This window comes from Botrytis sinoallii (assembly GCF_014898435.1).
Source record: "Botrytis sinoallii strain Bc 23 chromosome Unknown BSIN_038, whole genome shotgun sequence".
Taxonomy (NCBI): Eukaryota; Fungi; Ascomycota; class Leotiomycetes; order Helotiales; family Sclerotiniaceae; genus Botrytis; species Botrytis sinoallii.
In genome coordinates, this window is record NW_024066065.1 from 1 (window position 1) to 27,315 (window position 27,315).

Below are 27,315 nucleotides of genomic sequence, written 5' to 3' on the forward strand. Positions count from 1 at the left end.
ACAGAAAGGGCTTAGTGTCACCGTGACAAGTAGCTGCTAGGTTAGAGTAGGGAAAGAATGGAAAGAATGAGTAATAAAGAATGAGTAAATTTATATTCGATGCTCCTTGCTTATATTTGTTTTTTTGTTTTTTTCATTCTAGGACTTTCTATTGACTTTCTACTTGGATTTCCTATAGATTTCCTATTAGACTTTCTATTGGATTTTGAACTCTTTCTAGATTTGATTTTTACTTATTTTTTACTTTTGAACAGTTTATATATATCTTTCTATTTTTTATATTATATCTGTTATTTTCTATCTATCTTTCCTATCTATCTTTCTATCTATATTCTTTCATCTATCCTTTCTATCTATTCTTTCTATTTATTTTCTATCTATCTTTTTTATTTATCTTTTATCTATCTTCTATCTATCTTTCTATTTACTTTCTATATATCTATCATATACACCTATTACTATTAATCTAAATATAGAATCTAATTATTAATATATATTCAGTCTCATCCGCTAGCTACCTATAAAGAGAATAGCTCCTATATAAGGGCTTCTGATGTTAGAGTAGATAATAGCAATGAATCAACTAGGTATAATGTAGCACAAAGACTTTTCATTAATTTCTCTAAACTATGAAAATTCTACAATTTATAATTGTGTGCGGGTTGGCGTCGGCCCGGGGTAGGCCCGCAGGGCTACTCATATATCCTCGCCAGCTTTTACGCGGATTGATCGTGATAGAGCTCCTTATTTTGCATATCATGCCTCGAGATATGTATATTTACTTCCCGAAATCGGTTTATGTAATACAAGAAAATGAGGTATTGTGTGATTATATCCGGGATGTATTTCAAAAGAAAATAAAAACGCTATAAAATCACAAATAATCAATAAATAATATTCCAATACATTTATTGCTTTTATTAATAGATCATTAAAAGCCCTATAAGTTCCCTTTACTTTCCTGAATATATTTTCCTTTTCAATAGGTTATTCTTTATTCATTATCTTTTTAGTTTTTGTTTTATTATAACCGCTCCTTAATCTGTTAATCCCCAGGCGATTACAGTTCGGTTTGCAGCAAACCCTGCTAGTCTAATTATTCCTATATATCTTTGTTACTCTAAATATATTACAACCTTTACCCTTAAGATTTTTGTTATTATAATAAGGATCCTAACTTCTTTGTAATTATTACTGTATTCAAAAAAAAGTCTGCTAGCTGGTATTTCCGCGATATATTCCCAATATCAATCTTATATATCAGATTCAAGCTTTTTGGCTAACTATTTCTACTGATAGTTAAAAGAAACAGAATACTGAAAATATGCTAAGGCACCGGAGTGAATACTATATCAAGAGTATGAAGGCCTTTTTGTGGAAAGAAAATAAGCAGGGTAGTACTAAAAAGCTAAAGTCAGTGGAAATACTATCTTTATTTGTTGTAAAGAAGCTAAATTGAATAGATAATCTCATAAAGTGTTTTATAGACTTCTATCAAACTATTATCGATTATCCTTTGTTTTTTTATGGAATTGTTTTTTGCTAATATTCTGGACTCTAGAATAATTTGCCTATATTGAATATTGTTATTCCGGATTTCATTCTGAAACTGATATTCACAATAGATTCGAATAATAAGGACGAATTCCTTACCCCAATTGTTCACCCCTATACTCTTATCACTCCCATCCCGCCCCCTGCTCCCACAAGGGGTAAGGCTTTAGATACTGTGAATATAATAGTTAGTTCGAAAAGTCGTCAATCCTCTTGTACTGATATTAAATTATTATTTCGTTCCTATTCCCGTATTCATTTCTTGATATACAAGAAAGATCGAATTAGGTACCCCGAGAATTCCCTTTTTGATTCTAGTAAGAATAATAAGGATAATATCGATAGTAATAATAATATTGCTTTTCTTTACCAAACCATTAATACCCCTTGACACTCCGATATTCCCTATATTTCCTAAGGCAATATTAATATTATTACCCTTCAGATAAAAAAATGTGTTTCTAGGAATTCGATAACTTCCATTTATCGATCTATAATTGGAAGGTTGATCTCTCAAGCTATCCTCCCTTTTTGTAAAGCTTTTCAAATAGTTTCAAAGCAAAAGACGGTATTAGCTATTACCGATTTTCTATTTGATTCTTGATATCGGAGTTATAGTATTCCACAAAAGTCTAAGGTTCCTTTTATAAATTGTAATATTTATATTAAAGAGTTTGATATTTATACGGATTCTTCTGAAAGTATTCGATCCTGTAAACGCTAGCGGATTGTTAATGACTAATCGATAGAGAGTCGATTGCCCAGCGAAATCCCTATAAAAGTAAAGGAGAAGGAAAATGAGAATAAGAATGAAGTTGATATACCTTTAGCAGAAAAGAGTAAGTATAATAATAGTGATATAGATAATATTATCTTTAATACTCTTCTTCTTATATCAAATCCTTTTGATATATAGAGTGAAAAGATTATTCTTGTTATAGAACCCTCTTAATATATTAATGTAATAATATCTTTACAATAGCGTTTCTATACTAATCAAAGGCATACTTTTGTAAGGGATAAGGCTTTATAAAAGGAATAGCAATAATCCCATATACCGAGTACTAACAAGAATTCAGTTAATATTGACTTTGATACCTATAAGTTGAAGCCTAAAATATTCAAGAGATATCAGAATAAGTTGATACACTTAGCAATAACATACAATATACTGATAAATAAAAGATTGCATTTTCGTTTTTATTAGAGTAGGAAACAATAAAGAGAGAAATATTATAAACAGCTTCGACTTACTGATAATTCGCTTATGGGTATATAGTGTAACCCTATTGTTTTATAGCTTTTTTTCTTTTTTTCTTTCAAATTCTATATTAATAGTTTCCCCTTTTTATTATATTTCTTTAATACTTTTTTTATATTATCCAGATTATGAGAGGCTTCTTATATATCTTCTATTAGCTAGTAGCTCTTTTATCGAACTAGATATTGAATACCTCTATTCTTTTTCTATATACTATGATTTTCTTTACTTCATATTCCAAGTAATTATCTATCTCCTCTAATAATAATGGATCAGTGATACCCTGTTGTTTATACTATAATTCCAGTAAGGAAATGTGAAAGATATTGTAAATCTTATAGATAAATAATAGCTTGAGTTTATATACTTGATCACTGGTTTTTATATCTATTACTCAAAAGAGATTTATAAATCTATCCGAAAACTTCTTCTTGAATTAAAGTTGCTTGATATTTCGAATGCTTAATATTACTTTATCCCTGATATTATATTGCTGGGGTACTGTGTTCTCTATATTCTTCGATTTTCGGTCTATAACTGCTTATTACAATTCTCTCAATTTATCCCTTTTTTCATTGAGGAAAGCGATTTGCTCATGTGCAGCTGGTGCCCTCCCTGTGGCATCAGCATTCTTGTCGATATAATGAAATATTGATAGGAATCTGTACATTACTTAGAATGGACTTATATTTATTATACTATACCATATAGCATTATAAATGAACTCTGCAAGTGATAGTAGTGAAGCTTAATCATTCTGCCGGTAATTAGAATAATAATTGATATAGTAAATCAGATTCTGGTTTTGCCGCTCTATTTGCCCATCGGTCTGAAAATGGAACGTGGTAGAGAGCTTGTATTGTATTCTAAAGTAAAATAGAAAGCTACTCTAGAACTTACTTGCGAATTGTAATTCCCTATTCAAAACAATACTCTTTAATACTCCGAAATCTTTGAATACACTTTATATCAGTGTTTATACAAACTTTAGCGAAATGATTGCTTTGTTAATAAATATATATCAAGCAATTTTCATGAATTTATTAATAATTACTAAAACCATATTATAAATATTCTTATTTAATTTCGATAGAGGTAGATTTGTAATAAAATCTATAGTTATCTTTTTCCAAGATCTATAGGGTATAGAAAGGGTTTGCAACTTGCTATAGGGTTTATGCCTTTTGATAGCAATCTACTGATATATTGTGTATATTTTAATATATATTTTTATATCTTTCCTTATTGAAAGCTAGAAGTATTTAGATCTCAAGATTTCTAGAGTTTTAGAAATACTCCAATGTTTATCTATAGGATTATTGTGATGGGCTTCTAGGATCTTTACTCTCAAAGCAGAATCTGGCGGTATGTAGGTATTCTCATTGTGTTTAAAAAGCCTATTAGCATTTACCTGCTAAGGTAAAACAATTCTAGTAGAGTATAATCTTTGATTTAGATATTCTTTATTCTTTATAAAATCATTATTCACTTGAAGTCGCAATAAAGCATTTCTTATTGTTTCCAATATTGATTTAAATACTATTTTATCTTCTATTAAAATACAAGCTATTCGATGTGGTATTGATTATTTACAATCAGCTTCAATCAGTGAACTCGATTGTCCACAGAACGATAGATTATACCCTTTCCTTTATAAAAGATTTATAATGTTATATAGGGGCTCCGTTTTCTTGACAGGGGAATTTTAAAACAATTTTATAATTATCGATTTATTTCTCAATTTATTCTGAAGAATCGGAAGTATATTATTAATATCCTCTATATCGATAGTGTAATCGGGGTGGTGCGATGGCCTATCTACAGGATTCAATTTTCTTGCTCTATATACTATCTCAAAATCGTATGTAACCAAAACCTCCGTTTATCTTGTTTATCGATTATTTAGGCTTTTCTTTATTATAAAGTACTAGAAACTATTGTGATCCAACTTAACTACAATAGTATATCGACTCCCTATCGCATAGTAACACTACTATACAAAAACGATATATATCGCTAATAATTCTTAATCATAAATGAAATATCGCTATTCCACTAGATTTAGTTTCCTCGAATAAAACACAATAAAGTATTACTATTAGACCAATGCATCTTTAATTCTTTCCAAGAAAAATTGTAATAATATACAACCCAATGCAAAGATCGAAGTATCGGTTTCGATTATCATATAGAGTAAGGGATTGAAATACTGGAGAATAGATGCTGATGTGAAAACTTTTTCAATACTTCGAATGCCTTTTATACTTTGTTAGTTTATTTGAATTCGATTACCGTTTTCTCTTTCTATATTCCTTTCATTAATGCAGTCATACTATGGGTCACTATTGAATAGGCCCTGATAAACCGTTGATAAAAGTTCGCAAAGCCAAAAAACACTTGTATATCCCTTAGGCTATTAGGTGTTAGCTATTTCGTAATAGTTTGAATACGCCCGGGTTCTATTATAATCTTTTTAGCTGAGATAACGAATCCTAAAAATTCGATTTCGTTGATATAGAAGATATATTTCTTTAACTTTGCGAAAAGCTTATATTCAATAAGATATACGAGTATTTATCGGATATTCGCTGTATATATAGTTCTATCTTTGGAATAGATTAGAATATTGTTGAGGTATATTATATATATATTATTCACTAACCCTGTTAGTACTTGATTGATATATGTCTGAAATGTTGTAAGGGTATTAGTAAGACTGAAAGATATTACCTTATACTTATACTAACTATATCGTATGCGAAACATTATCTTTCATTTATCACCCATTCTTATACGGATACAATAGTATGTATTCTCAGATCTAATTTAGTGAATATAATATCTTATCGGAATCGGTCTAGGGATTCACTAATAAGGGGTAAGGGAGTTCGATTCTTTTTTGTAATTCAATTAAGCTCTCAATAATCGATATATAATCAATAACCTTTCTTTTTCTTTGGAACGAATATGATAAGAGTTTTTATTAAGCTAATGGATTTTCTTATTTATTCTTTCTTTTGATACTTATCTAAATAGTCTTGTAGTATTACTAACTCTTCTTCTGATAAGAAATAGATTGAGCCTTACAGGGGGGTTGAATCGGGTTTGAGATTAATGCGATACTTTATAGAATAGTATTCGAGCAAAAGGCTACTTTCTTTTTCAAAAAAAGCTTTCTTATATTCTTGGAATTCCTCTAATATTTTATATAAAATTAATACGAGTATCAAATAGCCCCCTTTTATCTTTAAATACGATATTATTTTATTCAGGAAGATTATGAAGACTGTTTTGCTTTCTTTTATTTTTCAATAAAATTCTTTTGTAGAAATAATTTCAAGCTTGTTTAAGGTATAATGATATTGAAGTAATATTGATTTTCAATCAATATCGAGATTGACTGTTTATAATTATGGAAGATCTAGGATAGCATTTATTTGTAATAGATCTAGTACTGTTGATGTGAAATTATGGGTATGGGTTTTCCTTTCCCTTTTTTATCTTTTATTTTGATAAGGAATTTGTAGTCCCTATATAATGCAATTGCAGTACTATTTGCTGATATAAAGGAAGTGCTTTTCTTGGTAAGGATTTAGTCCCACTTAATATATTTGCTTTGCTGTATAATATTAGTTTACACTTTTAAATTAATAAAGCACCAAAGTATTATTGATTTGCTATTGTTATTAAAGATCGCTATAATTGTGAAGATTGTTTGTCTTTCCTTGTATAAATCTAATGTTAATAGAATGCTTATTATAATTATTAGATCTAGATATTTCCTATACGAATAGTTTTAGATAGGTTATTTAACAATCGGATCTCTATACCTCCCTCCATAATATTTGCATACAATATTGTTTTGACAGATTGTAGTATAATGCCCCTTTTGTTGATATCTATAGTATATAGCGTTTCAAATACAATCCGTATATAGTATCTCAACAAAATATTTCAGAGCCTTAGAGAGTTTTCTTCAAAAGAGTTGGTTGGATTCTTGGGCCTCTAGTTTAATAGTTAGGGTTGGATTGTTTTCTAAATGGAAAATATTTAAAAGGGTTTCGATATCGAAAGAATAATTGATTATGTTTGCGGGGTTGCTGTGGCTCCCTTATATCTTTTCCTCAGAACAATTTCTCTATATTTTTTAATCTACAAACTTATCTTATAAGCTTATTATACAATTCAGATTATTATAAAAATTCCGAGATTTTTCTAATTATATTGGATAATAGACTTACTAAAAGTCTCTCGATTCAAACACTCTTCATTTCCTGCTCGATATCTTTTTCAAGGTCTTCTAGATAAATTATAAATATATTTACAATTTCTCCTTCCCTTTGTTTTGTATATATAATCTTTTGGATTACTTGTTACTATTTAATCTCTTTGTTTATAATAACATTATATATATATTCCCTAAAGTTTTTTCAGTTTATTTCTTTGTAACTCGACTCACTTATATATCAACACCAAATTGTCAAAAACTGTTTTTCGAAATATTGGATGATATATTCTATTTTCTTTATATCGATAGGGAAATGGTATCTATTATCACTTCGAAATATAATTTCTATCTGGAAAAAGAAGTTCTTAGCTTTCTCGATATTCTTTTCTTTATATTATTTTAATCTCTACAATTTCAGTAGTTTTCCCAAATTAAGGTTAACAATCTGGTGGATTGTATTCAGTACAATTACAGGTTGGTTATACTCAATCGAGATAATTGTATATAAGATGTAGTCCATAGCTATTCTATAAGCTTTTCTTATAACTACCATTTCTTCTTTCATTTCTCAAAATTGTTAAGTCAATAATACATCCTCACTATTACTAAAAAAGCATAATAAAATCAAATAAACATTACTACCAATACCCTACAGAAATTGATCAACAATTTCACCGGATTGATCTTGAATCGCACTACGGACATCCCCGCTCTCCTTTTAGGATAGATATTCTTCTTATTGAAATTATAGTATATCGATAATTACTCGACTAAGAAATAATTAACAGATTGCTCTATATATAAAATAAAAAGAATTGTTAAAATAAATAATAGCAATAAATCAACTAGATATAATATAGCACAAAGACTTTTCATTAATTTCTCTAAACTATGAAAATTCTACAATTTATAATTGTGTGCAGGTTGGTGTCGGCCCGGGGTAGGCCCGCAGGGCTACTCACGTGTCCTCGCCAGCCCTTACGCGGATTGACCGTGACATCTGAAAGGACGAGTCTTCGCTTTAAGCTTAAAGTGAACTATAAAGGCCTTTGATTTAAGTTTATATTTATATAATTACTTATTACTTATTACTCATCTTACTTATTACTCATCTCATCTATTCTCCTTCTCCTCCTTTTTATATCTCATTTCCTTCTATACTTTTCCCTTTCTCCTACCCTCTCTCCTACCCTCTCTCCTACCCCATTCCTTCCTATTCCTCATCCCATCCCTTCTCACCCTACCCCCTCCCCAAATCCCATCCCATCCCATCCCAACCAAACTCCAATCTAAATCCTTATAATTTCAAATTTCAAATATCAAATATCTCCTATTCATTTATCTCCCACCTTAAATTCCTTTTTTTCTTTCAAAATCCCTATAGTTTTTTATATTCCTTTTTTTTATCTTTCGTTTTCTCCTCTCCTCCCTCCCCAAATCTCCTTCTTTTCTCCCCCCCTCTTTCACCCTCCCCCCAACTCCCAACTCCACAAAATCAAAAAATCAAGAACCCCATATAAACAAACAAACAAACAAACAAACAAAATTCTCACAAACATCATTCATTTCTTTACTTTCCTCCCCTCTTTCCTCTCCTCTTTCCTCCCCTCCTTCCTCTCCTTTTTCCTCTTTCCCCCCTTCGTTTATCTTTTCCCCTATTCCTACTTCCTTTCCCCTCTCCTGCCCACTTCAAGAGTAATCTACTTCCTATCCACCCAAGAACAGAGTAGTCTAATTCCTTTCCTTTCCGTCCATTTTCTTAATACCTCAAAACTCAACTTCAACTTTGATCTCTACCTCTACCTCTACCTCTACCTCTACTTCTCTCTACCATAACCCCAACCACAATCCCAACTCAACCAAAGAAAAATTCTAATTCTTCAAGATCCCTAGACATACGCAACATATACCCTAGATAATCACCAACCACATCACATCACATCTCACCAAACAAAGTTTCCACTTGTATTTCTTTACCATTTGTATTCCATTTCTACCTTGTACCTTATTTATCTTATCTTATAATCAAGTCCTCGCCCACACTTCCCAAATCATGCACTTGTATCTTCCCATCCCCCGGACTATTTCACCAACTCAACCCTCATCCTCGGCCCTGTTCAGTCTAGCCTGGCATCTCAATGCCCGTATCATTATCTCCACGCGCCATACAATTTCACTCCTCCATATCCTCAATTCCCAATTATCACTATGAGAGCCAAGAGCCGGTAGCCAGGAACCAAAAGACAGGTCTGAACAAATTCAGCCAGGTAGCCCAATCAGCATCCCTCATCCATCAACCGAATTCACCCCCAAATAATCAACTCCATTCTCTCAAATCCCTCTCTCACGTTCTGATCCACTCAGCTATGTAGGTCATCACAAATTAGCCGGGTAGTGTACTTATTCCCCAACTCCGAAGCCCATCGCATTTGCATAGTTCACCTAGCATTTTTGATTAACACAAAAGGGCATTGTAAATCAAAAACCCATAAGGGAAACAAAAAATGAAGCAAGAGCTAGAAGTAAGAAAGGCAGAAAAAGAATGAAAAGTAAAATGAGGTATAAAAAAAAAGAGTAAAGAAAGAAAAAAGTTCCCAATCGTAACACATTGACTTTATTACATAAACTCCCAACCAAAACCTTTGAACCCCATAATGGCACTCCAGTGATTCCATATATCTTTGGAGAAAACTATTCCCATCCCCGCACCTTTGATATATTCCCAATTCCCAATTCCTATCAACGAAGGTGTGCTGTTGTATATTGGTATTTTCACCATGACATCCCCAAGAACCTTATTCATCCTTATAATAAGATTAGGTAATTCGAAGGTGCTATTCCAGTGTCTCCGTTTTCTTTCTTGGCTTGCCACCATCTCCCACTTACGTCTGAGACTTCTAATATTTCGTGTTTGGCGAAACTAATCTCGTTTGCATCATCTGGATTGGCATCGTAAGAGTAAATGGCCTTTGCTCGATATGGGTATTCTGTAGGTTGGATGACTTCTCCTGGTGTAGGTTCTGAACCCATTCCACCATTTGGACCAAGATTGCTGGCTCCAAATCTTGGTTGTGATGAGTTGCGCTCGGCTCCTGCGGCACCTCCTGGGAATCCTGCTACTGGTGAAGATGTTTCGAAACCACCTAATTGCGCTGATGTATACATTTGGGGTGGAACGTTTGACGAGATTGAAGTATCCGGTCGACCAATTCCATAACCATTTCCATAAGCAGTCGACATTCCTCTTCCTGACGATACTCTGTGGTCTTTATGAAGTGCGAACGAGTCAAGGTATGCTCGAGGTACCGCTGAAGGTGTTGATCCAAAGTAGAACATCCAAATAATCTAGATTCAACATTAGTAAGGGATCTAGACCGTTCAGACCAAACAATCTTACCGCAACCATAGAGAGAAGGATGTGTCCGGCAGCAGCTGCTTCTTTTGCTCCATTTGAAGAATAAATTAATGAATTAACCGATGAACTTGTTAACACGAGACCGGTAGCCAAGAAACCAACGATAGCAACATGATAGGTTTGAGTTGTATCCGATGCTATCACGACAAATATACCTAGAATGCAACACAGCATATATGCAATCGTAAACCATGAATAATTTGGAAATCCGTCATTAGATGCGTGTGATGCAGTCGCCAATATCGATCCAATGAAAGCAATAAGCCATGCAAGCTATCAATCGTTCATGTCAGTAACCATTGCATGTAGAGAATGAGGCGCAGTAGATATCCACGACTTCCAAATAACATACCATGGCAATCGAGATGGTCGCCAGCGCGAATGGATCTCCTAGAATAGTATCCATACTCATTCCACGCATTCCCGCTGTCCTCCGACCTTTATAATCCGATTGATTCATTGTGTGTGGTGAAGGCGAGGTTAATGTTTTGTTGGGTCTAAGTAAGATCTACAAGATCGAGAGAGGGAGAGGGTTGTTGTTATTGTTGAACGTAATTATTATTGTCGACTCAGGTATTATCGTCGCAAATAAGAGCATTCGATTCAATCGAACGAATTGTCAATCGAGGATGAAGAAAATCGAGGAAATAAGTAAATCCAATATTGAAGAGGTTCGTAGAATAGGTTGGTGGGTGGTTGAAGTGATGTTTCAGCTGCAGTGACTGAATTAAGGAATCTACTTCAATAGATTGAAGCAAGCAAATGACAAAAATCCCGATGAATCAATTCAACGCAACGCTCGTTATTTGGGGTATCGTAATTTTGAAAGCTAACCACAGCCCAGCAGTAGCAGCGACCTTAATTTGTGTTTGAAAATTAAAAACGATATCACGAGTATTGAGTGATAAAGTTGAAAGAGTGTGGTTGTGGTGTAAAATAAGATCCAAGGTAATGTGTGTGTGTGTGGAGGGTTGTTGCGTGCGTGGTTTAGAAAAAGGGGATCGATGGGTGTGATGATACGCGCAATGGCACGAGAATTGAGGGAAAAAGGTTAAAAAGGTTTAACAAGGTATATCGTATGTGTATGTCTGTACCTATATGTACCAGGGATGGGTGAAGAGTGAACAATGTGTATGTATGAGTGTATGTAAGTGTACGGGATATGCAAGTTCCCAGATTGCTGTATGATGTGATGTGATGTGATGTGATGTGATGGATGGATGGATGGATGGATGGATGAACCTTAATGAATAGAAAGGGAAATAATGAGTGGATGTGGCTAACGGGGAGGTTACAGAAAAGCGACCAGATTCGAGTAGGATTTGGGGTCAAGAGTGAATGAGTGAATGAGTGGATGAGTGGATGAGTGGATGAATGAATGAATAAATGGTGAGACGGATGCTCCTTTGGCGAGAGAGAGAAGAATGATATGAACGAAGGATGGATGTAGGTATGTATGGGGTAGGGCAGAGTGAAGAGTGAAGAGTGCAGGTTAAGTGTGTTTAGGCTGAATGAGAGTTGGTCTCGGAAATCCAAATGTATAAGATTGATTGGATGGATGGATGTGATGATTGATTCAATGGTAATGGTAATGGTAACGGTAATGGGATGGAATTCCTAGATGAAAATAAACGAAAAACGGATCACGGAAAGCAAAGCAGAGCAGAGCAGAGCAGAGCAAAGAATCTAGAGTGTCTGGATCTAGCCAGAGGACTAGGTGTAGGTACTAGGTGCACTTGGTAATAAGAAATAGATACGAATCAATGATTTAAATGATTAACCTTTTACACCATCTCCCTAGTCCTCCGCAAGGAAGAATGGCATCTTATTATTATTTGCAAGGCTCGAGCAAGAAGCAAGGGAACCGATTCTTCGGTAGATTGGAGTGAGGCTTAGGATTTATGCTAGTCGCCTAATTGATTCTCTATGCTGCATTCATTATGATATTCATTACTTGTATCTCGCACACCTCTACCTCGACTTGGTCTCCTGTTCCTCGATTGTTTTAAACATTTACCCATATCTATCATACCTATTCCTATACCTATCTAATATCTAATATCTAATATCCAACATCCAATCTCCAATCTCCAATATAACACAACATTTCATCATTATCCTCTCCCCTCCTCTCCTCCCTCCATCGTATCACATTCCCATAAGATTTGACTCCCCAAACCATCGCATCGTATTGGTTGAAAAAGACGAAAAACCTATGGGGCCCTCTAGCACGACGCACGCTTTAGGGAAATTCTTTGCTTTAGTTTAGTGTGTCTAGGTCAAGACTCAACACCTTTTCCATCCTGGGCTGGCTTACACGTTCTAGATTTGCAGGTCCGAGTTGTTTCAATCCCATGCTTACCTGCTTACCTGCTTACCTGCTTACCTGCTTACCATGCTCCAGTGTGCTCGCTTCCGAGCTTCCTTAGCTTGCGATGTGTTTTTATTAGTCAGGTACCGGATGTTGTGGTGTGGGAATTCATTTGGTTCCTGATATTGATCTGTTACCAAGGTAGTATATATACATACCTCCATCTATACACATATCTCCATTTATATACATACCTTCATTGATATATATACATCTCCTCAAGCCCTCTCTAGAACAATAGGACAACAGAACACACAAACACAATCTCAATCCCTACAATATCACAAACCTGATCATTCAAATCCCATCGACATCATCAATAATCACTCATCAATCATTCTCCCTCCATAAGCTCCGTATATACATATTCCCTCAAATTAATAAACAATTCAGTACCTACCTACGACTAACTACTAACTACTACCTACTAAAGTAACCAACTACCTCCCTAGTAGCTAAATAAATAAATTTATACTTTTCTCTCCCCCCTCCCAGGGTCTCCGATCCATTTTTTAATCTTCATTCTTCATCACAAAAATCAATTCTAGACTTTAGGATCATCCATCCACACACGTTTCAAATTTCAGGGGTCAAGTCCAAACCCTCACTCACGCACAAGGTTCTTTCTTCTTTTTCTCGCCAATTCTATTTTTTGGGGATTTCTTGAGTTCTGAGAAGTAGGAATATGGAGACTATGTAGGTACGGTGCTCACTCCACTCTACTTCTGCTTGGTATTTCTTCTACTTTACGAGTGTTTTACGAGTATAACGAATTCATCTGTATGTATGTATATATAGTAGTAGTAGTAAATTCATAATCGATTCGGTCTATGTTATGTATATATATATGCGATCTAACCACACCTAAATATCTCTCTCTATCTTACCCTTATTACTACATACCGATTACCTATCTACTCACTACCTAGGTAGATACTTCTATTTCATATCATTTCACATCATATCATACCACATCATACCACATCAAACCACACAAAAACAACAAACAAATCACCATCTCCCATCTCCTCAGCACAGCCTTCTTCTGCACTCCGAGATTCCGCACCGCTACGGAGTCCACAGCACGCACAGCACACCTACCTGCACAACACGGACCTCAAGCTCGTGTGCTCGTGCTGGTTCCTGGCAGCGGTGATGTGCAGTGCAGTGCAGTGCAGTGCAGTGTTAATAATAGGTTCCCTAGTCTCCTCTACCCTTCTCTACGTACATACATACATACGTACTTGTCAGATACAGATACAAACCACATAAAGTCCAACCTCCAACCTCCAACCTCTAATCTCCAATCTCCCATCTCCCACCTCCCACCTCCCAAGAAAAGGAACTGTGCTTCCATATCCATAATTACCATTTAGTACATACATATTAGTATCTACAAACCCAACTCCAACTCCAACACCCCATACCATACCATACCATACCATAATCAATCCCCCATTCTATCATACCTCATACCTCATACCTTATCCTCACACCACCAAGCCGCCATTAATGACTACAGAGTAGGTAGACATTATTCCATTTCTCAAGTACTGTATCTAGGTATCTATTCTACCACAAGCAAGCAAACAAGCAAGCAAGCAAGCAAGAGCATATAATATAATAGATAGCCTATGTGTATATATACATATAAATATACATATCCATATACGTACACATAAATATAAATACATCTTACAATACATCAAACACCTACCTACCTACCTACCCAGTAAACCCATTTACCCAACAAACCATACCAAACCAAACCATAACATCAACCGACAGACCCTTCCACTCAAAGAAAAAGAAGAAGAAGTTTCAAGATCTTCCTCACCCCTCATCTCCCCTCATCTTCCCTCTTCAAAAAAAAAAAAAAAAAAAAAAAAAAAAAAGAATGACGATCCACACGTCCCACACCGAAACGAGCATCTACTTACTAATACCGGTACTAGACTCCTATGATAGGTACTCTCATGCTATACAGTACTTTGAACCGTTAGGAACCATGGATCGATCCGATCAAGTACCGGTATTTCTCAAGCTATCTCGTTATCTTGTTATTGATGTATTCTATACAGAGTATCTAGATCTTGTCTATCTACCCTACTACCTAGTATGTTGATGTTGATGTTGATTGAAAACTGGAGTTGTGGAATTTGGAACATTACGATGAAGTACAAGTAGGTACTTACTACTTATTACGAGTACTTACCACCCACCAATAAATAAAAGACAATCGATGTGAGAACTCCGAACGGCGAAGAAAAGATCTTCTGCTACCTACCCCTACCAGTGAGCGCCTTCTCCCCCACATTTATCACAATGGCTCGTGCTGTGCTTGCTATGTGATAATGCTTGGCCTCATCATCCTCATCATGCATGTATTTCATTATTCAGACTCGTTGGCGCCTTACAATATCATGACTGCTAAGATCACGATTCGTGATACTCTAACGTCACAGATTTGAATGGAAAAGTGTTCTCTAGATATTGAAACACGTTAAGAATGTACTCAACTACACGTGTGAATGCTGGTTCCTAACTACGCGGTTTCTTCGCCCCTAAGCTCGTGCAGCCTCTACCTTATCAACCATTTCCACCGATGATGGCTGTTCATCCCTTCGCAAGCGGCAACGGTAATACAACGATTACTAGAGACATATCTGACTGATACATGTGATAGCTGGTATGTCATAGCTCAGACCGTTAATATCTTTGTGGCCAATTCCTGAAACGCGGATCATACAACCCCCGGAGTCTTTCATTTCTCAGCTGTAGTATCATCGCCTTGTCCAAGATATTAGGACGTATCTCTCCGCAATTACTCAAACACTGCTAGAACAGACTCATCATCACATCGAGATGTCGATGGTGCTCTGACCCAGAGACGTTTCTCTTCCATCTCACTTCACTAACTTCACTATGACGTGTATTTCTTTGGTATGTTCCCACTGGGATGTCAAGCTTCTGAAAACGTGTTGGCCTTGAGAAATGTGAATCTCACTCCTGAGCTATTCCATCATCCAATTGTTTCAGCGTTGTGGCTCTTCGAACTTTTTGCTCTACATGTTGTACTCTTTCTTCCAACTCTGCCCAACTTTCACCTGTTCGCAATATATCAACAGTATACCAACGTTGAATTACCGCCGCGGTTCTTTGCCTCAACGCTGATAACTCCGCATTTTGTGCCATCTGGAGAGCTTCAATCTTCGCGATTCGAGGTTGTAACTCGATCAGTTGAGCGGACGATTCTGCTGATGGGATTGGCATGTCAAGAATAGAGGTTAATCGAGAAGCAGTAGATGGATATGCGCTGGCGGATGCTAACACGATAGATAAAATACTGGACGTATCGAGAGTGGTAGGTAGTATATCTGGGTCAATGGATTGAAAGAGGTCGGGATATTTGGCATCTAGAAGGTATTAGTGACTATTACTGAAGCGCCCCCATAAACTACGATAAACTCACGTAACTGCAATAAATCCTGAATGACCCTTGATTTCGAAGCAAGTCCATGTAGAATATGTTCTAAATCTGCAAGTCGTTCATATGCAGATATAGATACATCGGAGCTTGTGACAGATGTAGTGTCAATATGACCACACACAGCATGTTCTATCCTCCGTAGTCGGGCTTCTAATAGATCAATAGTTTCCGAGGCTGTCTTATCGAATGTGTTTATCCATGGTGAAGGATTGAAATTGGATGTTTGGAACAATTGTAATTTAATGTTCCTCAATAATCTGGGGAAAGGAGAGGGCTGCCGCCAAAAATGTAAAAGTTGAGGCCCCGGCTTATCGCACACTTTAGCGAGATTAGTCCAGCCATCTAATTTTTCATATCTTATATTAAAAATTCGATTACTATTTTAATCTTTATTATTTTCTATTCAAATTTATAATGGATATTGAGTATGATTATAAAGATGATAATTATAAATTCATTAAAATTGATATACTCCTTAATGCTCTAAAGTTATTCAAACTTGAATTGATAGAAAATCCTAGAATTGGATTACTTCAAATTTGGGTATATTATGATTTACTGTAAGAAGTATATTTAAATCCAATTCGATTTGAAGAATTCAAAAAAAGAAAGCTTATTAAAAACCTAAAATAATTATTAAATAGATTTATCAAATTATAAAAACAATTGTGAAAGATTAAAATGGAAGAAGAATAACCTTTGTATAAATGAAAAATGTACTTAATATTACTATTTCGATATATACAATTCGAAAGGAATTGTATTGATATAGATATAAGAGGTATATAGTATATCCTAGATCTTTTATTTTAAAGATATAAATAAAAAAAGACTAGATTTTATATAGATATCGATGGTAAAGGATTAGTAATATTATTACTGCTAGACTAGGAAGGAGGGATTGGAGACTAATTATATAATCGAATAAAAGCTCTTTCAAGCTGAAAAAAAACAAATAAATATAGGTTATTAAGTAAATTAATAAAAAGAGATATACTAATTATATTAAATCAATATATCAATTAGAAAGGGTATAAATAATAATATAGAATATAATTAACTGGAATTATAAATCTCTATTAATCTTTCTAGAAAGATTTAAAAATAACAAAAGTATTATTTCCAAAGTATATATATAATAAGTCCTTGAGCTTATTATATTTCTATTATTCAATAAACTAGAATCTAAATATATATTTATAAAAAACAGTTCTAAGGTATATTTAGAATATACTCATAAAACTTGATTCAAGTATAATATATAAGACTTTGATTAACTATTCTCTTTTTCGAATCTCAATTTAATTGAAAAGATATAATGGTGAATGAAAAAGAAATTAAAAAAGCTACCATTTGTATTTACTTTTATAAAAGAATTGAAATATAAACTACAAGTTCTTTAGGAAAAAATAGATCCCTTAGATTTCAGGCCATATATTGAGAGATTGACCTGTAAGCTTGAAAATATAATTGAAGTGCAAGGATTAACTATTATTCATTAATATTATATTCAATTTTTATATAATTATATTATATGGTTGATTTATTATTAAATTTTAAAAAATTAGATCGAAAAATGGGCAGTGTGCGATAAGCCGGGGCCTCAACTCTTACAGCAAGGCTGATAACCTAGGGTAGGAAGTTTAATAAGTCTAATCAGTGGCTTGGCTTGGCATTCACTCGCAATCTTGAAGATTGCCGATTGATTCCGCTTCATCACTATTCTGACGGGGCACTTTTTTTATTATTGGTCCTCACTCATTACATGCGATTATCAATTAATTGCGCGACATCCACCTCCCTTGACGATTACATCAATCTATCCTCTGATCACAACTTCAGACGATATTCACAAAAAACTCACAGCCGTATGCAAACGGTTATGGTGGCGCTTAGAAAATTGTAGGATCAGGACAGCTCTTCGAAAGCTCCGCACAAGTACCTACGTCAATCATTCCCCATACTGGCACGCTCTCACCGACACCTCAGAGGAGAACGACGAGAGAGGAACACAACTAAAACATGGCTTCATATTTGACTGTCGGCGGGCCAAGCGGCAGTAGCTCAGAATCGAACCGTGGTCCACGGTAAGCAGATCATTCTGGAGGAGAAGATGGGAAGAAGGATATCAACTGATGGTCGCGTGCAGAAGGAAATCAAGTCGAACAATTAAAGAACAGAACTTGCCTCATGGTCAAGCATCGTGGATCAGTAGCAATGTCAATCTCCTCAATACCAGTATGTTCTACCTTGATCTTTCGGGGGGTGATGCTAACATTGAACCTTCTAGTCGTTGGCGCTGGTACGCTTGCTATGCCCCTCGCAATGTCACATATGGGAATCCTACTCGGAACATTCGTTATAATATGGTCGGGCATGATGGCGGCTTTCGGGTTATATTTGCAATCTCGATGTGCTAGATATCTTGATAGAGGAACGGCTTCTTTCTTCGCTTTATCCCAAATTACCTACCCAAATGCAGCAGTCATTTTCGATGCGGCGATTGCCATCAAATGCTTTGGTGTGGGCGTTAGTTATTTGATCATTATTGGTGATCTGATGCCAGGAGTCGCGACTGGTTTTAGTCAGGGAGCAGAATCGATGCCCATTCTTATGGATCGAAAGTTTTGGATAACAGTTTTCATGTGAGTTTGGCGTTTTACCTTGGATCTGATTATACTGACTTGTCTCTAGGTTTGTTGTTATTCCCCTCTCATATTTAAGACGTTTAGATTCCTTGAAGTATACTAGTATCGTTGCTCTGGTTTCTATTGGATATCTTGTCATTCTCGTGGTATATCACTTTGTTAAAGGAGATACCATGGCAGAACGGGGTCCAATTAGAGGGGTCGAGTGGGCAGGAATAGTCCCAACTTTACAAAGTTTCCCCGTTATTGTCTTTGCTTATACTTGTCACCAAAATGTAAGTTGTGAACACCTTAGTTTTCCGTTGGTATACTGACAGTCATAGATGTTCTCTATTCTGAATGAGATCAAAGATAACTCGCCCAAGCGAACCACAGGTGTTGTTGCAGCAAGTATTGGAAGTGCTGCTTCTATATACGTTTTAGTCGCTATCACTGGATACCTATCTTTTGGTAACGCTGTGAAGGGAAACATTGTTGGAATGTGTAAGTACTCTACTAAAATTACAATTTCATAACACTAACAAGTATAGATATACCATCTACCGCTTCAACAATCGCTAAAGCAGCTATTGTCATTCTTGTCATGTTCTCCTATCCACTTCAAGTACATCCTTGTAGAGCATCAGTCGATGCAGTCTTGAAGTGGCGTCCAAACTCCTGGAAGAGAAGTCATTCACCTACTGGTTCGCCTGCACGCTCTGCTCCTTTACTTTCAGGTGGTCGTGTACGACCTGCCGCAAGGAATGATACTATTGGTGAAACACGATTTGCAATTATTACCACGATTATCATCGCTCTGAGCTATTTTACCGCAGTTACTGTATCGTCACTCGATAAAGTCCTCGCATATGTTGGAAGTACAGGAAGTACAAGTATTAGTTTCATTTTACCAGGATTATTTTACTACAAGATTTCTTCACCAGATTCGATCCACCACCAACGATTAGCAAAAGAAGATGACGAAACAGATTCCGATGAAGATGAGGAGGAAGGTCAAGGTTTACTTGGTCAATCCATCAAGAAGATTACTTGGCGTAAAACCATCTTACGAAAGCTTTCTTTGGCATTGGCTATTTATGGTCTTTGTGTATTGGTCATTTGCTTAACGACCAATCTATTCTTCACAGCCCAGGGGCATTGAAGTTGATTGATAGGGGAGATTAACCTCTGAAGTTTGTATCGCATTTTGAAATCATAAATTGGCAAGGCGCCGGGAGTTTGTCATGGCATTTTGGAAACAGTATGGATCAAAAAAGTCAAACATGGTGATGTTTAGTCATTCATTAATGCCATAATTTTTTTGGGACCTATTTGGATGTATATAGGATTCGGACATGAGGATTATATATAACGGCCTTTCGTCATAATACAAGATATTATTTTTTGATCAAATTTGAAACTGATTCAATGATGCAGATATAGGTATTTTATGTTATGTTATGTTATGTGATTTGATTTGCTTTTTTGTAATTCCTAACTCCTGCTTTATTTTATTTTATTTTATTTTGTTTTACAAATGAACGCCCAGTCCATGCGAGTCCGGTGTGATTTGATTCCATATTCTCACTACAATTCATCCATCATCCACTGATCGATCGATCTATCGTCCATGAATATGAACATTCGTCTCCTCGTTAAAATAAAGTCCCTTGAGTCCCTCCCTCCCTCGTAGCATTTTCGCACACATTGTGGTATGTGTAATGTGTAATGTGTAATGTGTAAGATGTGAATCGCGCCATATATCCTCCTTCCCTTTCCTTTCTTCATTGCATCACACTTCTCTGTTTATCGTATTATCATACCATAGCATACCATACATAGAGAGAGAGAGAGAGATAGGTGGATATAGACTCGTCCGTCCCTTCGAATTTTAATTCTAATTCTAAATGCGCTTGAGATGTATGGTTTTGGGTTTGATTTTGCTTTGTCCTGCGAGTTTGTCGTTTGTCGTTTGTCGTTTACTTTATCTTCCTTCTTGCTCGGGCTTTTTTAGGGGTGAAATTGGAATTGGAATTGTATTTTCAAACGATTATTCTTGATTGGGGAAAATGGATAGGGAGACGGATAGATAGATGAGGTTTTGTTGGGGTGCAGTAGTAGTAGTATGCATGCAAATAGAGGGATGGGATATGGAATTCAAGCTAAGAATCGCTTTTGAGAATGGGTTTGTTGGACCTGGGGGGCGTGGGGGTTTTGGATTGGGGTGTGTATTGGGGTTCGAGGAGGCCGGCCTGTGGGGAGTGTGGTTGGTTAGTTATTGGTTTTTGAGGGAGGGAGGGAGATGGGGATGGGGGTTTGGGAGTTTCTTCTAATTCCCAATTCCCATCTCGTGATATCTGATCTCAGGATATAGTATAGAAAGAGATGACATCCACACAAAATAAAAACAAAACATACCATACTCAACAATCTCCACGCCGTCTTCGACGGCTGCGCCCCAACTCCCAACCAATACTTTGCGCGCAGCGTATCCAGACGAATATCTTTGAATTTTTGTCCCTCGCCGTCCGCGGGCAGTTTGGGGATTGGATCGTAGGTGCCGAGGACTTCGAGCGGGAGGGAGTTGCGAGCTGAGCTGCGGGTGGTGTTAGTGGTGGTGTTTGATGGGAGGGGGAAAATCTTACCGGGCTTGTGCTACGACGATGTTGTAGAAGGGTTCTCTTTTGCGGCCGAAGCGCGCGAGTCGGATGCGTACGACCATTTTTCTGTATAGAGAGGGGGGGTCTTGGTGAGGTAGGGAAATGGGAGAGAGGGGTAATGAGGTGGTACGCGTAGATGATGTGGATGTGATGTGATATGGATGGTATGGGAGATGTTAGATGTGAGATGGGGGAAATTATTTGCGATTCGGAGGTTCTTCGGGTAGCGGGATTTGTTTGGGTGAAAGTGGAAGTGGCGGACATGGGGCGGAGGACAGGGGTGGGGAGTGGAAAGAGGAGAGGAGGGGTAGTGATGTAATTGTGCTTTGTTACGAATTGATGAGGTGGGTGAACTATCTTTGCAGATGTCTATTTCTCCATCTTGGGTTATGAAAGTTGTTTGAGAAAATAAATAGAGGATTATTTATTTATTTATACTTTTCTTTCTTTCGGGATAAGTACGAGGTATTTATCTAACGGATCAGTTGGCGTTCCATCGATCACTGAATGATTGTCGTTTCAATTGATTAAAGCTTAACTTCGTTTAGGTACCTCCAGTTTATCAATATTAAAATCAACTATCCGTCTGATGTATTAAACTACGCTATCAAATTACAGACTACAACTACAGATACAACTACAACTAAATATCTTACTCATACAATCACCATCCATCCATCATGGCAGCCAAAGTAAATCTCCCTACCCTCTCACCACAAATCTAACACAAATCTCACACCCCATAGTACCTCTCCGCCGCCAACGCAGCAGCTTTAGATAAAGATCTCATGTCTCTCGGGGCATTTTCTCTCGATCAATTGATGGAATTGGCAGGATTGAGTGTTTCGCAAGTGGGTATGTATGATTTACTGTTTTTTGTGCGGTTCGTGCTCGGGAGGGGTGATGTATGCTAGGGGTATTTTTTATGAGGGTTTCTTGTGATTTGTGAGGAAATATAGCTACGTGAGAGGATAGTCGGGGAGAAAATAAAGGGGAGAGGATGGAGAGGCGAAGAAAATACAAAGGGATGGGGATATGTATTCATATTAGTGTATGAAGTATATCATCTCGAGACTCTGTTGCTTCGGCCATCTATTGTATTGGACCATTCAAATTCTCGTCGAAAGACGTATCTCCAAGTCAAATACGTCTTACCATCCCATTCCTTTCATCACATTACTCACAACAAAACACAGCACAACAAAACGACTAACCACAGCCCTTTTTAAATCAGTATATAAAGTTCATCCTCCCTCCAAAGGCCGAAGAATTCTCGTCGCATGCGGACCCGGAAACAACGGTACGTAAAATTAAATCCCATCTAAATCCCAATCTAAATCTACATCTACATCTCCCTATCCCTCTCCACCCAATTCCCGTCGTCCAAAACATCACAAAAACTAACGCCCCCAAAATCAGGAGGCGATGGTCTCGTAGCAGCTCGTCATCTCTGGCACTACGGTTACAAACCCACCATCTATTATCCCAAACAGGGAAAAAATGAACTCTATCAAGTATGAAATACTCTTCTATATCTTTCTCTGCTCTCGCCTCTCGCCTCAATTTCTTCTTCCTATGTAATGTAGGACACATATATCTATCTACAGACTTATGAATACTTTAGCCGTGAGATATGAATATACTAATTTGTTGTAGCGGCTCTCTACCCAGCTCCGTAATCTCTCGATTCCGTTTACCGATGATTTTTCAGAAGCTCTGAAAGAATCTGATCACATCGTCGATGCTATATTCGGTATTTCTCACCTCTCCTCTCTCCTCTTCTCCTCCCTTCCCCTTCCCTTCCTTCTCCCCCTCAACCCCACCTCACTAACCCTCCCCCCTTCCAGGCTTCTCCTTCTCCGGCAGCATCCGCGAGCCCTTCCCCTCCACAATCCGTGCTCTAGAAACCACTTCCCTTCCCATAACATCCATCGACGCGCCCTCATCCTGGGACATCGCCACTGGTCCTCCGTCTTCCGGTCCTGGCGCAAACTTCATGCCTCAGTATCTGATTAGTTTGACGGCGCCAAAACCTTTAGTCAGGTTTTTTAAGGGAAGACATTTTTTGGGTGGGAGGTATGATTTTTTCCATTCTTTTTCCTTCCTTTTTCCTTGCCCTTTAGCTGCTTTCGTTGGTTTGATTAGCTAGAGTTATATGTATATATGTATACATACGCCAGGGGATTGAGAAAGCTAACATCAATATCTAGATTCGTGACCCCAGAAATTTCTCAAAAATATAATCTTCAACTCCCAGAATACGAGGGGGTAGATCAAATTGTTGAGATGCCGGTTCAGGAGGAGGAGAAGTTATGACGAATTACTAAAATATGACAGCACAATTAGGAGCAATAGTAGCAAGACTACAAATCTGATAAAATGCAATGTGTTTTTTGTTTGTTTATTCTTATATGCATTGTAAAATTCATCTACTAATCATAATATACATCAATTCATAAGGATCATCTCAAACGCATGATTTGACATGTGTGTTGAATCATTCTTCGTGCTGCGTGACACATGATTAGTCTGAAGATCCAACAAAAGGCAAGCGAAGATTCCAACATACCTCTTCGAATAGCACAAGCACAGTGCCTGCTTTGCAGATATCCTATTCGCACGATTCATTAGCATATACTCCTTAAAACCCTTCCCTGACCTCGAGATCAATAGACTGAAACCCAAGAAAATCTACTCACCCCTTCCTTATGTACCAACTTAGCCACGACTCCCTTCTGTGGACTTCGAATCACCGTTTCCATCTTCATACTCTCAATCCTACACATTCAACACATTAGCATCATTTCACAAATTACCAATGCAAGGAAATACTCACACGACCAACGCCTGTCCCTCCTCCACCTCCTCTCCCTCTCCAACCTCATTTCTCAATACCTTACATGGCATCGGTGCCACCACACTATTTCTCACATCCTTCAATCCCAATGCTTTTTCATACCATCCCGGCGTTGCCAATTGTAATTGTATTTGTTTTCCCTGTTGGAAGAGAGTGATTTTATCATCTTGTCTGATCAATGTGCTTTCAATTCGAGTGTGGGGGAAGAAAGTTGAGATAGTAGGGGATTTTGGCTCGCTGACGATGTTTGCGTATGATTTTTCGACATTGGGTCCCTTTACTGTGATGTTGTATAAATTGCGGTCAGATTGGTCAATGGTTACGTGGTAGATTTCCGGCTTTTCGCTTGATGGTTGAATGACAGGTTTTGTGAAACTAAATTCGCGTTGGACGTGAGAGTTGAAACCAATTGCCTCGCCATGAGGACCTTGGATCGATTTGGAACTCGCGGCAGAAAGTTCTTGGGACAAGATACCAAGAGCAGCTTGGGCAAATGCTTCAGGCTCAATAGTCCCATTTATGAAGAGCTCATCGTGATGTTTTTGTATGTATCCTGTCTCAACATCACCTCGAATGAATGCAGGACTTTTGCAAATCTTTTTGAGAAACTCAATATTGGTACTTAGGCCAACCACCTCATAATCTTGTAAAGCTGCGTGAAGTTTTCGTATGGCTACTTCTCTTGTCGGACCACTCACGATAAGCTTTGCAATCATACCATCGTAGTTTGATGAGACTGTATCTCCCTGAACAAAACCCGCATCTATTCGAACACTTTCCGATAGTTTAGGTGTTCGTAAATGGACAAGCTTTCCAGAATCAGGCATGAAATTTTGATTTGGGTTCTCTGCGTAAATTCGTGCCTCAAGGGCCCATCCACGTTCAGATATTCTTTGAGCTATCGTATCTTGATTAAGTGGTAATGGCTCCCCAGCTGCAACTTTGAATTGCCATGATACGAGATCTTCTCCAGTGATTTCTTCAGTCACGGGATGTTCGACCTGTAATCTAGTGTTCATTTCCATGAAGAAAAATTCATTAGTATCGTTGTCGAATATAACTATAATTTCAGTTAGCTTTGAGACAAAAAATAAAAGGAATGTTTCTCACATTCTACTGTCCCAGCACCCTCATATCCTACAGCAAGTGCAGCAGCACGAGCTTTCTCCCAAAGATCCTGTCTAATGTTTTCCGCTAAGTTGGGTGCTGGCGCTTCTTCCAAAATCTTTTGATGGCGTCTTTGTAAACTGCAATCTCTCTCGCCCAAAGCAACAGCATTGCCATGTTTATCGGCAAAAACTTGTACCTCAATATGTCTTGGCGTAGCAATATATTTCTCAACCAGCATAACATCGTCACCAAAAGAATTTCTCCCTTCACTCTTCGCACTCTCCAGCTTCTCAAGGAACTCCCCTTCAGTCTGAGCAATACGCATACCCTTTCCACCACCGCCCTTCACAGCCTTTACCATAACTGGAAAGCCAATCTTCCTCGCCTCATTGAGTAGATGTTCAGGTTCTTGATTCTCCCCGTGATATCCAGGTATACAAGGTACACCCGCCTTGATCATAATATCCTTACTCCTAGATTTATTTCCCATAGCTTCAATAGCTTTCCAAGGTGGTCCAATAAACACCAACCCCTCCTCTACACACCGTTTCGCAAACGCCGAATTCTCACTCAAAAATCCATATCCGGGATGTAAAGCCTCACAACCTTGTTCCTTTGCCACAGATATAATTCGTTCACCATCAAGATACGCATTCGCAGCACCCAGATTCACCGCGAAAGGACTGGAGAGTGCGTGTTGTGAATTGGCGTCAGGATCCGTATAAATTGTTGTACATCGGACACCGAGATCCGAAGCTGTGCGTCCGACTCGTAGAGCAATTTCTCCACGATTAGCTATGAGAACGGAAGTAATGGGAGTGATCGCAGGAGCGGTGGCATATCGTCGGGAAAAGGAAGGGAGGAGAGCTCGAGCTAGAACTCGAGATCTGGTTGCTGAATGCATTTGAACATCAATTTCAAAGAGTAATCTCTAGATTCTATCAATTGTAGCTTGGGCTTTTGGGTTATGAAAGTCGAGATGGAAGGAAAAAATGCTGATTGTAAGAAGAAAATTGTTTGTTTAATTCCTTAAGATTTATTTACGAAGTAACTTAATTTATTGAATTGATGGCCGACGGAAAGCGTTCTAATGCGGGGCTGAGCATCGGCCGAAATATATCTGGGGTAGCTGGAGAGGAAAACCAGCTAAACCCAAGCTAGAATCTCCATAAAAACTTTATCAAACTCGTGCCGTGCCGAGCGAAACCATCCTTTTCCTAACCTCACTCCGCAATAGTAGCTCAGCAACTAAACTTACTTATTACTCTAGGGGTAAAGCGGATGTAGAGCGATAATGACTAACAAGTCTGGTCAGCTATATTGAAGTTTCAACCTAGCCAAGGAGTCACTTTGTCTTATTATTGTTCATTTCATCTTAGTACCTAGGTAACCTCGAAAGAAGAGCTATGCTATCTATACCATTCCCCCTCTCATCTATAAAACACCACATCTGAGCCGCCTTGACGCAGTTGTTCGAATCACTATTCGGAAGAAACGGTAAATTGTTCGAGAAGCGCAGTCAATGCACTCATATCGAGGAGTGCAACTGGAATTTAACTTGATACCGGTGGGGTTTGCCTCTAACTGGGCTTTTTGCCATTTTGTATGTATACTTGGTGGGAAAGAAATCAATTGGGTCGTATGGACTGCGGTAACTATATGTTGATCTATCATGACCTTATAGAATAATTTGTGTATAGCATGAATACTATATACTAGGTAGTAAGTATTCAATTTCTTTG

General features: G+C 37.2%; 6 protein-coding genes across 6 annotated transcripts; 2 read left to right on the plus strand and 4 right to left on the minus strand.

Annotated features, from left to right (window-relative positions):
- Window positions 1–8,732: 8,732 nt before the first annotated feature.
- On the minus strand, window positions 8,733–12,247 carry EAF02_011936 (uncharacterized protein). Its single transcript, XM_038907984.1, has 3 exons — window positions 10,811–12,247; window positions 10,441–10,731; window positions 8,733–10,388 (listed from the first exon to the last, which is right to left on the minus strand). The coding sequence occupies exons 1-3, from the start codon at window positions 10,916–10,918 to the stop codon at window positions 9,849–9,851; spliced, it is 939 nt and encodes a 312-aa protein (XP_038752159.1). The 5' UTR covers window positions 10,919–12,247; the 3' UTR covers window positions 8,733–9,848.
- A 3,585-nt stretch (window positions 12,248–15,832) lies between these two features.
- EAF02_011937 (uncharacterized protein) lies at window positions 15,833–16,661 on the minus strand (the record flags this gene model as incomplete). Its single annotated transcript, XM_038907985.1, has 3 exons — window positions 15,833–16,245; window positions 16,302–16,576; window positions 16,639–16,661. 3 exons carry the CDS (start codon window positions 16,659–16,661, stop codon window positions 15,833–15,835), a joined length of 711 nt encoding a protein of 236 aa, XP_038752160.1.
- A 1,409-nt stretch (window positions 16,662–18,070) lies between these two features.
- EAF02_011938 (uncharacterized protein) lies at window positions 18,071–20,354 on the plus strand. Its single transcript, XM_038907986.1, has 6 exons — window positions 18,071–18,406; window positions 18,469–18,557; window positions 18,610–18,964; window positions 19,014–19,242; window positions 19,291–19,450; window positions 19,498–20,354. The coding sequence occupies exons 1-6, from the start codon at window positions 18,342–18,344 to the stop codon at window positions 20,106–20,108; spliced, it is 1,509 nt and encodes a 502-aa protein (XP_038752161.1). The 5' UTR covers window positions 18,071–18,341; the 3' UTR covers window positions 20,109–20,354.
- Window positions 20,355–21,108: 754 nt separating this feature from the next.
- EAF02_011939 (uncharacterized protein) lies at window positions 21,109–21,668 on the minus strand (the record flags this gene model as incomplete). The annotated part of the gene is made up of 3 exons (XM_038907987.1): window positions 21,109–21,198; window positions 21,365–21,542; window positions 21,592–21,668. The coding sequence occupies 3 exons, from the start codon at window positions 21,666–21,668 to the stop codon at window positions 21,109–21,111; spliced, it is 345 nt and encodes a 114-aa protein (XP_038752162.1).
- A 330-nt stretch (window positions 21,669–21,998) lies between these two features.
- Window positions 21,999–23,978, plus strand: EAF02_011940 (uncharacterized protein). Its single transcript, XM_038907988.1, has 7 exons — window positions 21,999–22,298; window positions 22,353–22,461; window positions 22,841–22,906; window positions 23,026–23,120; window positions 23,263–23,359; window positions 23,454–23,682; window positions 23,817–23,978. Exons 1-7 carry the CDS (start codon window positions 22,287–22,289, stop codon window positions 23,920–23,922), a joined length of 714 nt encoding a protein of 237 aa, XP_038752163.1. The 5' UTR covers window positions 21,999–22,286; the 3' UTR covers window positions 23,923–23,978.
- A 125-nt stretch (window positions 23,979–24,103) lies between these two features.
- On the minus strand, window positions 24,104–26,477 carry EAF02_011941 (uncharacterized protein; the record flags this gene model as incomplete). Its single annotated transcript, XM_038907989.1, has 5 exons — window positions 24,104–24,115; window positions 24,176–24,217; window positions 24,306–24,384; window positions 24,443–25,523; window positions 25,574–26,477. 5 exons carry the CDS (start codon window positions 26,475–26,477, stop codon window positions 24,104–24,106), a joined length of 2,118 nt encoding a protein of 705 aa, XP_038752164.1.
- Between the last annotated feature and the right edge of the window lie 838 nt (window positions 26,478–27,315).

What these genes read in the sequence shown, in the direction of transcription:
- EAF02_011940 (XM_038907988.1), top strand. An exon ending in ATGCGGACCCGGAAACAACG is followed by an intron (nt 22,907 to 23,025) that starts GTACGTAAAATT and finishes CCCCAAAATCAG; the next exon opens with GAGGCGATGGTCTCGTAGCA. An exon ending in GAAAAAATGAACTCTATCAA is followed by an intron (nt 23,121 to 23,262) that starts GTATGAAATACT and finishes AATTTGTTGTAG; the next exon opens with CGGCTCTCTACCCAGCTCCG.
- EAF02_011938 (XM_038907986.1), top strand. Translation starts at nt 18,342, where the DNA reads ATGGCTTCATATTTGACTGTCGGCGGGCCAAGCGGCAGTAGCTCAGAA. An exon ending in TTTTGGATAACAGTTTTCAT is followed by an intron (nt 18,965 to 19,013) that starts GTGAGTTTGGCG and finishes ACTTGTCTCTAG; the next exon opens with GTTTGTTGTTATTCCCCTCT. An exon ending in GGGAAACATTGTTGGAATGT is followed by an intron (nt 19,451 to 19,497) that starts GTAAGTACTCTA and finishes TAACAAGTATAG; the next exon opens with ATATACCATCTACCGCTTCA.
- EAF02_011936 (XM_038907984.1), bottom strand. Translation starts at nt 10,918, where the DNA reads ATGAATCAATCGGATTATAAAGGTCGGAGGACAGCGGGAATGCGTGGA. An exon ending in CGACCATCTCGATTGCCATG is followed by an intron (nt 10,732 to 10,810) that starts GTATGTTATTTG and finishes AACGATTGATAG; the next exon opens with CTTGCATGGCTTATTGCTTT. An exon ending in TCCTTCTCTCTATGGTTGCG is followed by an intron (nt 10,389 to 10,440) that starts GTAAGATTGTTT and finishes TGTTGAATCTAG; the next exon opens with ATTATTTGGATGTTCTACTT.